We start from the raw sequence: 14,709 nt of genomic DNA, 5'->3' as shown, positions 1-14,709 counted from the left end.
ACTATATGATTATGACTCATTGATCACATAAGCATTTAATGATTGATGAAATAATGTTATCTTGTGTCTATAGAAAATTGACATATTTCTAAGGAAAGAAATAATCTCTGAAGTCATGGGAATGTTGATTAAAGGGAAAACTAATTCATAGCTCACAAGGTGTTTGATGAATTTTTCTCTCTATTCTCCAAGAAATGTTTTTGGAGAAGGTTCAACAATCAATTGTAGAGATATATGACCACCATCATGATCATTTGGGTAAAGCTGGATAAAGTTATTATGAGAAAGAGTACATTGGATGGAGTTTTTACTAGCCTATTTAGGATATCATTTCATGTTATTAAACTATTTTAATGCCTCCATTTAACATTGCATCAATGAACATTGGCAAAATAGGACATACTAATCCTTTGTTAGAGAAATAAAGTATTTACTTATTAACTAAATCATATTGATTTAATTTTTAAGTCACTTATTATCTCTAGTTTACTCAAGCTAAAAATTTTGCATATAATAATTAATTATTTTATTAATTATTATCATGCAACTTAGGTTAGTTACCTATTAAGGTTTTGACCTGATTTATAAGGAAGATCCCTCTTTATAATTATTACATTAATTCACTTTTGATGGTAAAAATCTCTCTTTGTTCTCATCAAGACTGTCTCATCTATGGATTTGGAAATTCCAACCTCTATATGTTTTGCTTCTCTCTTTCTATGGTAGGTGATTGCATGGAGGTGATTCTTGGGAGCTATGGGTTTGATCTTTCATCAAATTTGACATGGCAATAGAGCACTAGATCTTCATGCCCATGTTCTATTTATGAGAGATTTGGCATCGATTTTTAGATCTGTGGCTTTTAGAAGATTGTGTATTAGATCTGGAAAGGACCTATTTTTGGAGTACTTTGAGCACAAATAGACTTTATTGTTGAGCTCAAAGCACTCAAAAACCCTCATTTCCATATTAAATACATCTAGTTTGGATGTTGTTAAAATTTGAGGCAAAATATTTTTCTCCTAGACTGTTTTGACCTAGGCATGCTTCTAGATACAAAGAAGACTTTTTTTATTTTATTTATCAAAAAAAATCTTTGCAATTTTTTTACAAAGAGTCATTTACAAAAAAATTTTTGGGTCTACCAATATTTTAAAATAGGAAGTGGCAATATTTTTTATAAAGTGAAGCACTTTTTTCATGGTACCTTGCAAGTACCTATGCATGAAAGTACTCCATTGACCTTTCTTAGCTTTTGGAGCCCCACACATTCCTCATTGGTCCCTATGCATTTAGGGCCCATTTTACTGTGGGAATAGGAATAGCTATTTTGGAATACTTATTTGGGAATAGAAAATGGGGGTGTGTATTCCTATTCTCTGTTTGGTTCGGCCAAAATTTGATGGGGAATTTATGAACCCAAAAATTTATGATTTCTAAAATAAATAAAACTACAATAGGAATATGTATTCCAATTCCACCTATTTGGGTGGAATTGCAAAACTCCATTTTTGGGCCAAAATTAGAATACGTATTCCTATTTTATTTTGTATTATAATTCTGATTTGGTACATCCAAACAAAGAATTTAAAATTTTAAGAATTTTCATATGCCTATTCCACTTGTATTCTTGTTGCCAAACGTGCCCTTAATGGTACCCATGCCTTGGTCTCACCGACCACCTCTATCATTCAATCATCTTATTATTTGGCAGAGGTAGATTGTATTTTTGATGATGCCAAGTTCAAGGTATCCTCTTTGAAGACCATTTCACCCAAGAAAAGTTTCCATCCTAGCCTTGAAAATACATCCACACACCTATATGTGAATGTGTCACTCCTTTCTCCATTTCTTGTGACTCTACCATGTCACCTATTGAAGGATGTAGATTATTTTTTCTGATTGTGCTCCACCAGACATATGAGACCTCCACATGCATTGGTGGTATTTCCTCTTCACTAGTTGTTTGGGGTATTTTAATCCACCTTGGGCTTTACCCAATGGTTTTGGTCATTTTGGGCTGTATTTGCTGAGACTCCCATTTTTTTGTTTTTCCTCCAATCACAGTGGTTTGGCCCTTGCCACTTGTCCTATGCCCTGGTACATGTATGAAGATTCCTCCTATATCAAGTTTTTCCTCCAACTTTGGGATCCAATAACATTTTTTGGAAGGGCCCAATCTTCAAAACCTACAAATTTTATTGGCTAGTCCTGCATGTATCCATGCCAACTTATTTTAAGAAGAAGGATGTTTTTGTTCCATGCATAGTAGTTCTCCTCAAAGGTCACAGACCCAAGGGCATCCTTCACCCCCATAATTGCACATTTTGCCATGTTACATGCTTGAAAAATCCTAGTCAATAATACACATGTGCACCTTTTTTTGGTGGAGTTTATCTACTTTGATTTTGCAGACCACACTTGGTATTTTGGTGCCTTTCTTCAAGCACATGAATTTTATTAGGAGGTTCTGTATTGTGCAATTTTTTATGTCCTAGGCTACCTTTGACTTGGAGGGTGTGGTTTTCCTAATCACACAATGCCAGATCAATTTCTTGCATCACGTATAAGACCCACGTGGTTTGAGAGTAATTTTTTAGGGTGCCTTTAAGCATGTTTCTTGATCTCCACTAACCATACCTCCATGTGGCATAAACTAAGCCACCTGCTCTCACGAGCTTCTTGTGTTCATTTGGGCATTTGTATTGGCCACTATTCACTTCTTATGACTTCAAGTTTTTTTTTTATTAGCAGCATTTTGGAGAAAAATGCACTTTTTTTCTCCAAGTCTATTGGTGGGATATAATATCAAGGTTTTTTTTTATAAAACTTTATTTTTTAGCATATGTGAAATTTGGCCACCAGGTTTTCATCTAGCACCAACTCTTTGTTCTCGGATATGTTTTTAATAGGGATCATTTTTATGGCATTTCTTTGCTTTGATGGTCATTTGACCATCAAATTTATGCTTGCCACTTACTAACACTAGTATTGCATCAGCACTCTTGTCACCCTTTTAGGCTCTGTTTAGGCCTACCTTAGCATTTTTTCTCATATCTTGAGTATACAGACTCTATTTTTTGAAAACAAGATCTCACTAGAAAGTTGGTTCTGAGCCCATTAGAGTGGTGTAGGTAATTTTCAATTTTGATTTTTTTTTTTTTTATGGCTTTTTCTACTGTCAAAGTTAGGGGTACAATTTTTCACTACGAGAAACATATCTTGAGCATCTAATCTCTGATTTGGGAATTCTTTATATTGTTGGAAAGTTCATTTAGAGATCTTTCTAGTGATGCTAGTTTGTTTTCTAAATTCTACTCTAGACACATTCTATTCATTTTGTTGCATTTTTGCATTCTAGTGGATATCTATTATATCAACCTTATGTCTCTTCTAGTCTAATTAGACATTATTTGCATGCATTCTTGCAAACGCACTGAGACAAAGTGTCATATTCCATCTATATTTGTGTCTCAGTTATTTTTTCTTTTTCCTTCTAATTTGAGAAGTGTCATTTGAGGACACTCTTATAGATTATTATATTCTTAGGATTCACCATATCTTGTGCCTTATTATACATGCATTACTCTAACTAAAGTGTCATGGGGGGTTGAATTTTTTCCTTTTGTTGCCATCTCCCTTTGTAGAGTAAGTTTCCCTTATGTGACATTAGCCACATGACATGTCTAAGATTAATCACCTCAGTACACATATATGTACTCTTTTGTGCATCTAGATTGTGGTTCATTGACATGTAGTTCTATTGGCCCACTTTTCTAGTTGCCTATCGCCTCACCCTTGTCTTCATTAAAAGCGTTCTTCTTTTATTTCTCATGCTTCCTTGGTTCAATAGAGTGAGCTATGTATCCAATATTTGTTCCTACGTACTAGGTGGATGTAGTGGCTAGGTACCTCTGCATTTTAGTGATATGGATCATTTACCATATAGACACTATTCTTTTTTGTTCCTACTTTGGTTGCAGCCTTCCATGTTTGATTGATCAGCTCTTCAAGTTTTAGTGTTTAATACCATTTGTATCTTTGAGTTCATTTGTTTTCCTTTGTGTACCTCCTAATTTGAGTAGTGTCTTCTAAGAGCACTTATGCATATTATAGTCTTCTCTACCTAGCCAGGTTCTATTTCAATGGAGGTTCTTCAAATCAAAAATTACTTTTGACAGAGCTTTGTAGCTTCTACATGCATTAGTGACATTCTTCATGATCATCTTTTGTTCCTATTTTGTGGGACATTTCCTAGTTTGGAGGCTTCTTTAGTCCTTCACTAGTTATTTTTAACATTATCTCAGCCTCTTTTTGGAGTAAAGTTTTTCCCATGTGGTTTTCTCTATTTCTCCACTTTTAAGAGATTTGGTTGTGCTTGGGTACCTCATTAGACTTTATTTTCAGGACCCAATTTTACTTTTAGTAATAGTTTGTAAGTTTTTAGCTACTTCTTAAGTTTATCTTACAAGGGGTTTTAGAGTAATAAAGTATTTACTTATTATCTCTAGTATACTTAAAGCTAAACTTAAGGTATATGATAATTAATTCTTTTATTAATTATTATCATGAGAATTAGGTTAGTTACCTATTAGGATTTTGAACTCATTTATAAGGATGATCTCTCTTTGTAATTATTACATTGATTCAATTTTGATAATTTAGAAATTTCTACTTTTGCTCATTAAGAATGTCTAATCTATGGATCTGGGAATTCTAGCCTCCATAGCTTCTACTTCTCTCATTCTGTGGTAGGTATTTGCATGCAGGTGATTCTTAGGAGCCATGGGGTTAAGCTTTCACCAACTTCAATATCCTTCATGAAGGAGTTACTTTTCTTATTATAGAATATATCATTGATATGAGCCTAAATTTGAGGTTCTCTTAGTCTAAGTGGAAGATTTAATTTTCATAGAATAAACATGTATATTATTTATACAAATCCATAGTCCTAGAGGATAAATTTTTATTTGAAGAGGCTTTCTATCATGTGGATAAAGAAAACACCCCAAAAATGAGAGCAATCCATCAAAACCCTCATAGATAGAGGACAAGATAAATTTGGATGGTCTATATTATGTTCCTCTAATGGACTATATTATGATTTCATTTACCCACACCCCATTAATAACGTCCAAGAAGCATATACCTAATAGAGGGAAATTCATCAACCCCCAAAAGAGAGAAAAGGTCAATTAATAAAAAATGTGGAATTAGTTATCCTAGGTAGAAATTGACAATAAATGTGATGATGCTAATCCCAATATTTTGGACAATCATGACAATCCTATCTTTGAAGATGATATGAGGAAAGAGCACAATATGAGGTATCATTTTTATTTTTATTTTTTATTAGGTTGTGGGGCCCTATGAAGTAAATTTCATATCAAAATATGTGTGGAGATGGAGAATGATAACCTAGTTAACCTTGCAAAATGGTCCTCTTGTACAAGAATAGAGGAAATGTTATTAATTACAAAAAACTGTTATTGATGGTCATTGAAAAATCCTAAATTATCTAGTTGAACTAGAGTAAATAATTTGAGACACTTTGTTGACTCTATCAATTCTAATGTTGACTATCAATATAAGAACATGAACCAAGGTTTTGACGTAAGAAAAATCAAATAATATGATTTCCCCCATTCAAGATGTGGTGGATGATGTCAAGATCCTAAAGAAAAGATTATATTCTTGGAAGAAACTATGGTATAGGTTCATAAGAAACTTAGAATCATAGTGGTGATTATAAGAACAAAAATAGAATTTTTTTGGATGGTCCATGTAGGAAATTGATTTGGGGAGCTCATGCTCTAAATTCCAATGCAACGAAGATGAACATATTGGTGCTCTCTTCTTAAAAAATAAAATATTAGGAGTAAAGTAAAGGCTCGGTTCCAATATAATGATCCTCTATGAGAACACATAGCCATGTCAAAGAAATGAGGAGTAGCCTGACATTAATCATGATTTTTTGAACATTAATGAGGATTCATTTGTTAAAAAATGGAGATTATTGAAGTTCAAAAAAATATCAAGTAATCTTGAGGGTATTTTTCCTTGTTTCTCTTTGTTTTTTTTCTTATGGGCCATGTATTGTATTTAGTTTTTCTTTAGTTGTTGATATCTATTTTTCTTTTAATTTAGTGAAAATATCTTTTTATAAAAGGGTTTTAAGGCCTCTTTAGAACATCTTTATTCAAAGAAAGGAGAACTTCCCAAATTCACAATTACAGGTACAAATTACAATCTAATGAAAATGGGAAAATAAAAGTAATGGAGAAATGTAACTGGTATCTACATCTGATAAAAAATACTATGTTCAATTTTAGTTTGTTTGTTTCAACCCAAACCATCCCTCATGGATTCTCATTTCTTTTATAGATAAGTATTTTTAAATTATTATATCTCTAATGAGAAAGGTTTTATAGTTTTTATTTATTTTTCTATCATAGCTCTATAATTGGCCTCCCACCACTAGACAATAACCTACAACACAATGGTAAGTTGTCAACCTCTCATCTAGGTAGTTTTGGGTTTGAGTATATCTGAGTATAAAAATTATTAACTAATGTTAAAAAAATATTAATTTAAATCTTAGCCTCTTCCCATTAGCCATCCAAAAAAAAAGATATGAATTACTAGTGTAGTTGTTGCTCCTCAATAGTCTTTTCATTGTCCTTACTCTACACAATTTAATTTTTTGCATACTTTTGTTATTTATTCTGATTCTATTGTAAAATTTAAATATCATATGTACTATAATCATAAATTCATTTATATAGAATATGATGAATTTTACAAAATTATAAACAAAATTATAAACATTAGAGGTAGGAACAGGAACCATACATTGACACTAGTGTGTAATATGGTCCCACGGAAGTTTTTTTCATGCAAACTTCATGAGATCTAAGGGTTTGAGTCAATTTTAAAATTAAATTGATATGTAGAGTTGGTATAATATATTCAAAGAATCTAAAGAACTTGATATGTAGATTTAGTAAAATATATTCAAAGAATCTAACTATTTTTTATATTTTTTATTCCTAATATATATATATATATATATATATTCAACTTAACTTAAAATATTACCTCTTCATTTAAATTTGATAATTTACGGTGCACATAAGAAAAATAAAATGTTGTCAAGAATATGTCTTTTTTTTTGAGAAAAAATAAAATGAACATTCATATTGTACTTTTAAATTGAGATGGGGATTTAAGGTGTTAATCTTGATCTTATACAACTATAATTTTTATTAACTTTATTTTATAACCCTAAGTGCTTCCACCATTAGTCAAAATTAAGATGATTCCAATGAAATGCTTGAAGGATATGATTTATAATACATCAATGAATTTTTTTTTTAATATGATTATGTTATTTCCCTAAGATTTTTAGAAACTTCAATGGGTGTATGTAAATGTACATCTACATGTATATACACATATACAATAGTGTGGTGAGATAATCTATTCTAAATTTCATATGGTCATTTTGAGATGTTATTTCATCAACATGTGGAAGGTTGACAAAATTGGTGAACAATATAAAGGTCATTTTAAAAGACCTTTTTATTAAAATGATAGATTAATTTATTATTAGTTTTGGTTAGGCATATTGGTTTGTTTTATCATTTAGGACGAAAACAAATTGTTAAGAATGAATTATAAAAATATTAATAGAATTTATTTTTATTTTCTAATTGTAGGAATATTTGTTTTGAGTTTCACGAATAAGCAATATTAGAATATATTGAAATGAGCTAGCACTCTATTATGTATTTATTAAGTTGATTAATAGAAAATGAGAAAATAATTATAAATTTAATATAAATTGAGAATCCTCATTTTTTCAATTTCTTGACATATTCAAATAGGTTACCTTCAAAAGATTTTTTAAAACATCCAACTAAATATTCGAAAGTAAAACAATAAAATAAAATTTATTTTTGAAACTTAAAAGTTATTAAAAAAAATTAAGTAACAAAAGAAATGCTTTAGTTTTCTTCTTACTTAAATTGTGTGTCTATGTATCATCTAGTGAAACCACAACGACTGACAAAAAAAAGTCAATTAATTTATCTATTGAAGAGAAATTTCTTCATTATAAAAAACATAAAGAATTGTTTGTATGAAAGAAAAGTAATAAACTAAAGATTCTACAATGTATATTAACTGGAAAAGATATATTCATTATATTCTATAGACTTAAATATCCCTTTCCTTTGTATAATTCCATTTAAGATATATTCATTATATTCTATAGACTTAAATATCCATTTCCTTTGTATAACTCCATTTAAGATATTCGAACTGTAACATTTAGTAAGACTCGGATATTGTAACTGAATTACCTTTCCCACGGTATTAAAAATCTTATGATATCTGTCTATTTATTATCTATAACAGACTGATACTTGAAAGTCACATGTAGTGCCTTACCAAATGAAGGCTATACGACGCTTACAAAATGATAGTTTATGGTACCATGTATCAGATACTTCAAAACAAGCAGTCATACTTGAAACAAGCATGCCTTACACCAAACGATGGCTTGTTTATATGATATATCACTACCAAACGATAGTTTGTGCTACCATATATCTGAAACTACATACGGGGGTGATCAGAAGCTCACATGAGCTGATTATTCGTAGGTTCTAAGGAGCATTAATATAATCCTATATATGTATACACATCTAGGGACAGAATATAATACTGTAGTCGGTGGTGCCAGAAGGGCATGTGAAAGTGCTCGTAGTATCATCCTTGGCATAGCTGTAAGCCTGAGGACACTGCTGCTTGAATATCATGGAGTAGTTCGTGGCAGGGCAGTTGTCCTTGTACGCATTTCTGCAACAATACTGATCAGTTTGAAAGACGTTGCAGGCACTGTTGCAGCCGCCATTGACCTTCAACTCAGAAGGGCACGCAGCATTGACGTCGGCTTTGCAAGCAGTGGTTGTGCACTGTGCGTTTGTGGGGTTGATAGAAAGAGGGACGTTGAAGCCGTCCACTAGAGACACGTCGTAGAAATCTTTGTTACCGTCTCCATTCAGCGAATACTCCGCCAGCGTGGCAGGAACAGCTCCGGAGACGGTGCAGCTCAGTTGGCCGGCGCAGTCACCGGTTTGACAGCTTCCTTTCCCGCTCCCATCGAAGGAGCAGCCGGTTCGGCCCCAGAATCTCGCCCCCTTTGTCCCCGCCGCCACATCCACGCTCCACGTCTGCCCCTTGTCCAGCTGCTTCCCTCCTCCGGGTAATCCCGCCGGCCAGACTGTGTATCCGCACTGGTTCTTTATATTAAAATTAACCGCTGCCGCCTCTGTAATATAACAAAAACACATATACATATTATCGTTAGCCTTGGTGATGTTATATTATTTAACCACCGGCAATAGAGGTTATGTGAGCAATAAAGCTTACCTTGCATATAAAGAGAGGTGGCCAGTCCAGCCACGAGAAGAAGCACAAACACTGAAACTGTTGCCATTTTTTATACCTTGTGGTTTGTATAAAGGATGGATTGTGTAGATGAGGAGGGATCCGTCATTTATATAGCAAAGATCACCCCGCCATTCACAACGTATGCCGTGTATCGCACGAGATAGAGGTTACCAGAATTCAAAGTTATATTCATTAAGAAGACTTGCTTCCGACCATAGCGACTTCCTGACGCCACGTGTATAAACCTTGAGGACAATCAATATTCCGACCATGTCATTAATATTAATTTAGTTTCCGAGTGAATTATAAATTATAAACATGAAGAATATATAGAATGGATCTTAAAGATATTCGATCTTCTAGATGTCCACGTATTGATCTTCTTTCAAAGCCTCCCCAAACATTATTCTCCGACGATTTCTCAAATAATTTTCCACGTATACTTTTTTTTGGCAGACACAAAGTTAAGAAAATTACACAGATTTCGACTTCCATAGTATGATTTTTCACTAGGGTTAAAGTCATTCCTGTCGAAAATGAGAGCTTACAGCCTATATTATCAGAAAAGAGCAATGAGAAACAAGTTTGTCACAGAAACATGACGGAAAATTGAAATATTTAAAAGTTATGGATATATCTATAAGGGAAATGATCTACTAGTTGCTTATGTTAATTGCATGTATCTATAGTTTCTAATCTGTATGTCAAGATTTGCCATTTTTTTTGGCGAGCCCTTATAGGTGAGTGAAGAGCTTAAAGTTAACCTTTTCGCTTTCCCTCATTTACGAGCTCTCTATAGAATTTATCGACTGTGAGGTTGTCTAAAGGTGTCATTTAAAACCTTCGTCCCAAATCTGCCACTAAGAACCTTTTATACAAATGAACCAATCAAGTATTACTACATGTGTGATTGGGTATTAGTATATATGCAATCATTTTTTGGAGGTCTTCATAGATGTCGCAATAATACAAACATGGGTGACAACTGTCTTAGTATAGTTCAAATTTAGTTATTATATTAGAAAAAGAATATTTAATTATTATAATTATTTATAATCATTCAAATAGTTATCAATATCATTATATCAAGAGTTTCTCTCGCTATTAGAATCATGGTGGAAAGAAGAGTACTTTCAGGGATCTAATATGTATATCTTCATTTCCAAGCTTAAACATCCGAAAATTAGAATCAGAGACTGGGACAAATCTTATTTCCACAATACCTTTTAAGAACTGGCTAAGGTGGAGTTAGACATTAAAGACCTCAATGGGAATATTTAAGCTTATGGAATGGAAAATGATGACTATTTCTAAAAAAAAATTGTTAATGAATAAACATGTTGATTTGCTAGCTAAAGAGCTTTTGTAAGCAAAAATCCAAGGAAACTTGGTTAAAATCAAGGGACAAGAATACCAAGTGTTTCCACAATGGTAACAGTTTCGGCCGTAATGGCTCCGGCCGTACACATGTGGCAGTTTTGCTCGCCTACATGGCACATACCATTTCGGCCGAAACCCATTCGGCCGAAAGGGTTCCAGCCGAAACCCCGAGCTGGTATAAAAATCGCTGCAATCCTCTAGCGGCTATCATTGTTACTGTTGTGGTTCCTGGATGTTTGGAGAGCGGGTTAAGGGTTTCGGCCGTAATTGGTTAATGGTTTTTTCCTCCCCATTTTTTAATAGTTTTAAAACGTATTTTTTGATTAATAGATGTTAATCGTACTTAAAATAGTTGTTTTTGACCTATTTTGTGAGTGAAATGCTTAAAATTGTTTATTTTTTAATATGTTTAAATTATTTAAATTATTTTAGATTATTTTAGAATGGTATTTAAATTAATTTGTTAGCAAAAATATAGTTAAACATGAGATAAAAATGTAGAAAAACATTAATTAAAAGTGTAAAAAAACATTAAGTTAAAATATAGAAAAATATTAGGAAAAACATTAGGTTAAAATATAGAAAAGCATTAGTTAAAAGTGTAGAAAAACATTAGGTTAAAATATAGAAAAACATTAGGAAAAATATTAGGTTAAAATATAGAAAAAAATTAGGTTAAAATTTAGAAAAACATTAGGAAAAGCATTAGGTTAAAATATAGGAAAATATTAGGTTATGAGGTAAACATGTAGAAAAATATTAGTAAAAAATGTAGCAAACCTTTAGGGGACATTATTCAGTTTTTAACATAACCTAATGGATCTAGAGGTGAAACAATAATATCTTATGGTGAAATTAATTTTGACATTACATACACCTTCTAACATAACCCTATATTAACTACAATCATAACCCATACCACATTCTAACCATAACATAGGCCCTCTACTAACCGAATGAACCACACCTAGATATTGATGATGTTCATTTTAACAACTAGTTATTGTTAGGTAATAATGAGTCTTACATTACCAAACAACACATTAAGATCACTTGTGTCAACTGCATTTTTCAATACGTTATCCATACATGTGTGTCTTAAAGGGACATAGGAGTTGTAATAGGTCATACTATTTTTTATAGGTTCTAATAAGTCTTAATATGTATTATTAGGATATAATAGGTCTTATTAGCTAATGATGATTCTTACATTACCAAATGACACATAACGACCTCATGATACATTTCTAGGTATTTTTATCCATATATATGTTAAGGGGACCTAGGGACTCCTACTAGGTCATTACGTCTGTTATAGGTTGTAATAGGTATTCATATGTTATTAGCACATAATAGGTATTGTTAGGTAATAATGAGTCTTACATTACCAAACAACACATTAAGATCACTTATGTCAATTGCATTTTTCAATACATTATCCATACATGTGTGTCTTAAGGGGACATAGGAGTCGTAATAGGTCATACTATTTTTTATAGGTTCTAATAAGTCTTAATATGTATTATTAGGATATAATAGGTCTTATTAGGTAATGATGATTCTTACATTACCAAATGACACATAATGACCTCATGATACATTTCTAGGTATTTTTATCCATATATATGTTAAGGGGACCTAGGGACTCCTACTAGGTCATTACGTCTATTATAGGTTGTAATAGGTATTCATATGTTTACTAGCACATAATAGGTATTGTCAGGTAATAGTGAGTCTTACATTACCAAACAACACAATAAGATCACTTATGTCAACTGCGTTTTTCAATATGTTATCCATACGTGTGTGTCTTAAGGGGACATAGGAGTCATAATAGGTCATACTATTTTTTATAGGTTCTAATAAGTCTTAATATGTATTATTAGGATATAATAGGTCTTATTAGGTAATGATGATTCTTACTTTACCAAGTGACACATAATGACCTCATGATACATTTCTAGGTATTTTTATCCATATATATGTTAAGGGGACCTAGGGACTCCTACTAGGTCATTACATCTGTTATAGGTTGTAATAGGTATTCATATGTTTACTAGCACATAATAGACTAACCTTACTATCAACCTTAATGAAACTATATCCCATTTACTTTATTAACATTCTTAACTCTAATTCAAACTACTAAATTAAGTCATGAGTTCTAAATTGTAAACTAACATTTGCTAACTAAATTCATTTACTTATCTAGTAACAAATTTTTCTATCCCTATGTCCTAACTCTCATCTACATTCCCCATAATCATCAAAGCATTTACATCAAAATTTAGATTTTAGTCAAGAATTATATTTTTTTTATTGCATGTATGTACATGTGTACACTTAGTTATAATTTAATCAAGAAATTTTATTTTATTTTTATTGCATATACATGTACATGTACGAATATTTATTTTTCACATTTGCATGAGCACGTTACAATGTACATTAGATATGGTCTCTAAGATAATTTGTTTTAAAATACATATGTATGTTACATGATTGAATTTAGCACCATACATTTAATGTTGTGTATTTATATTTACATGTGTTTCAAATTAAATTTAACTTTTAATTATTTTAATTTAAATAGACTTGTATGTTTATATTTGTATATATATGCATGTGCAGATCTCTAGATATTTATCACTCAAATTGTAGCTTCACATTCATATCCTCATATTTATTTTCATATATACATTCTGGCATCTGGTTCTGGGGATTGTGCTCCTGCATCCTCAGGGGATGTCATTGTTCATGGTGGGGGTTAGAGTGCTGAGTCTGGTATAGCACGTAAATCGACCTCCTCCACCCATGATAGACAATAGTTATTTAGAGATACAGTTGCAAGATTATCTCGTGCTATGCAGGTTTTGGATACCTCACTTTCCTCTTCTAGCACCCTCCCCAATAGGGAGAAGGTCATAGCGATGCAAGAGGAGTTATTTCGTATGATTCAAACAGTTGAATCATACAACCCTTTTGATGATATGAGCATTGAGACATTTTATTCTTCTTTATCTCATAGTGTCACTGGCACTGTGAAGTACACACAGATTGACACTGAGGTTTCCACCGGCATGGTGAAAACCATGTTTCCATCTTATGCAGATCGTCGCAGAGTTGGAGGCTACTTTGCGATGAAGTGTACTGATCCACTCGTCGCACCATTGATGTATCCTCGTTGGTTGGCTACTCATCATAGATGGCCACAGAAGGATGAGTTCCCCTTATATTTCTGCAAATGATTGTTTGCAGAATTTCATTTACACTATGATGTTGACTATACAAATTATCCAGGGCATGTTGGGCAGGGTCAGGGGAGACTTTCTAACAGATTTAGACCTGCGGACACTCCTGCGCCCATTAACAAATGGGCAATGGTGGGTCCAAACCTTTTGGTTATGCCGAGAGGTCCACAGATGGCTACTGCAGGTGAGAGTGTTCCTGATGACACAATTAGGACACAGATTTTTTCGAGCATCACCACTGTCACCACAAATTTACATGAAATTTCTTCTGATCGATGTAGTCGATATATGCTACGGTCTCAAGGTACCGCTCCCATAGCTGCATTATCTAGCACACCTGTTGATGATGATTATGGAGTTGTAGACATACCTTCTCCTGTAGACATTTCTGCAGTCTTAGAGGTGGATGCATTGCATCGTTTGGCATCATATTTAGCATATGATCTTTTAGATGCATATCGACCATTATCTACACTCTCAGGGATTCCACTTCGTGACATGAGCTCTCAGAGTAGACATATTTTGTCATGTACAACAGTCCCAGAGGATTCACAGAGGCAGGAGGACATTCCTGCACCTTCTACTACTCCTACTGCTACACAGGCCCAAGCTACAGCACCAG

General features: G+C 32.8%; 1 protein-coding gene across 1 annotated transcript; it reads right to left on the bottom strand.

Annotated features, from left to right (window-relative positions):
- Positions 1–8,376: 8,376 nt before the first annotated feature.
- On the bottom strand, positions 8,377–9,537 carry LOC149544073 (pathogenesis-related thaumatin-like protein 3.7). The gene is made up of 2 exons (XM_089798672.1): positions 9,436–9,537; positions 8,377–9,334 (listed from the first exon to the last, which is right to left on the bottom strand). Exons 1-2 carry the CDS (start codon positions 9,500–9,502, stop codon positions 8,709–8,711), a joined length of 693 nt encoding a protein of 230 aa, XP_089654798.1. The 5' UTR covers positions 9,503–9,537; the 3' UTR covers positions 8,377–8,708.
- Positions 9,538–14,709: the final 5,172 nt, after the last annotated feature.

The sequence above is a fragment of the Cupressus sempervirens genome, chromosome 8 (genome assembly GCF_028749045.1).
Source record: "Cupressus sempervirens isolate cs-2001-9-10 chromosome 8, ASM2874904v1, whole genome shotgun sequence".
In the NCBI taxonomy this organism is placed as follows: Eukaryota; Viridiplantae; Streptophyta; class Pinopsida; order Cupressales; family Cupressaceae; genus Cupressus; species Cupressus sempervirens.
This window is presented reverse-complemented; position numbering and strand designations above follow the sequence as displayed.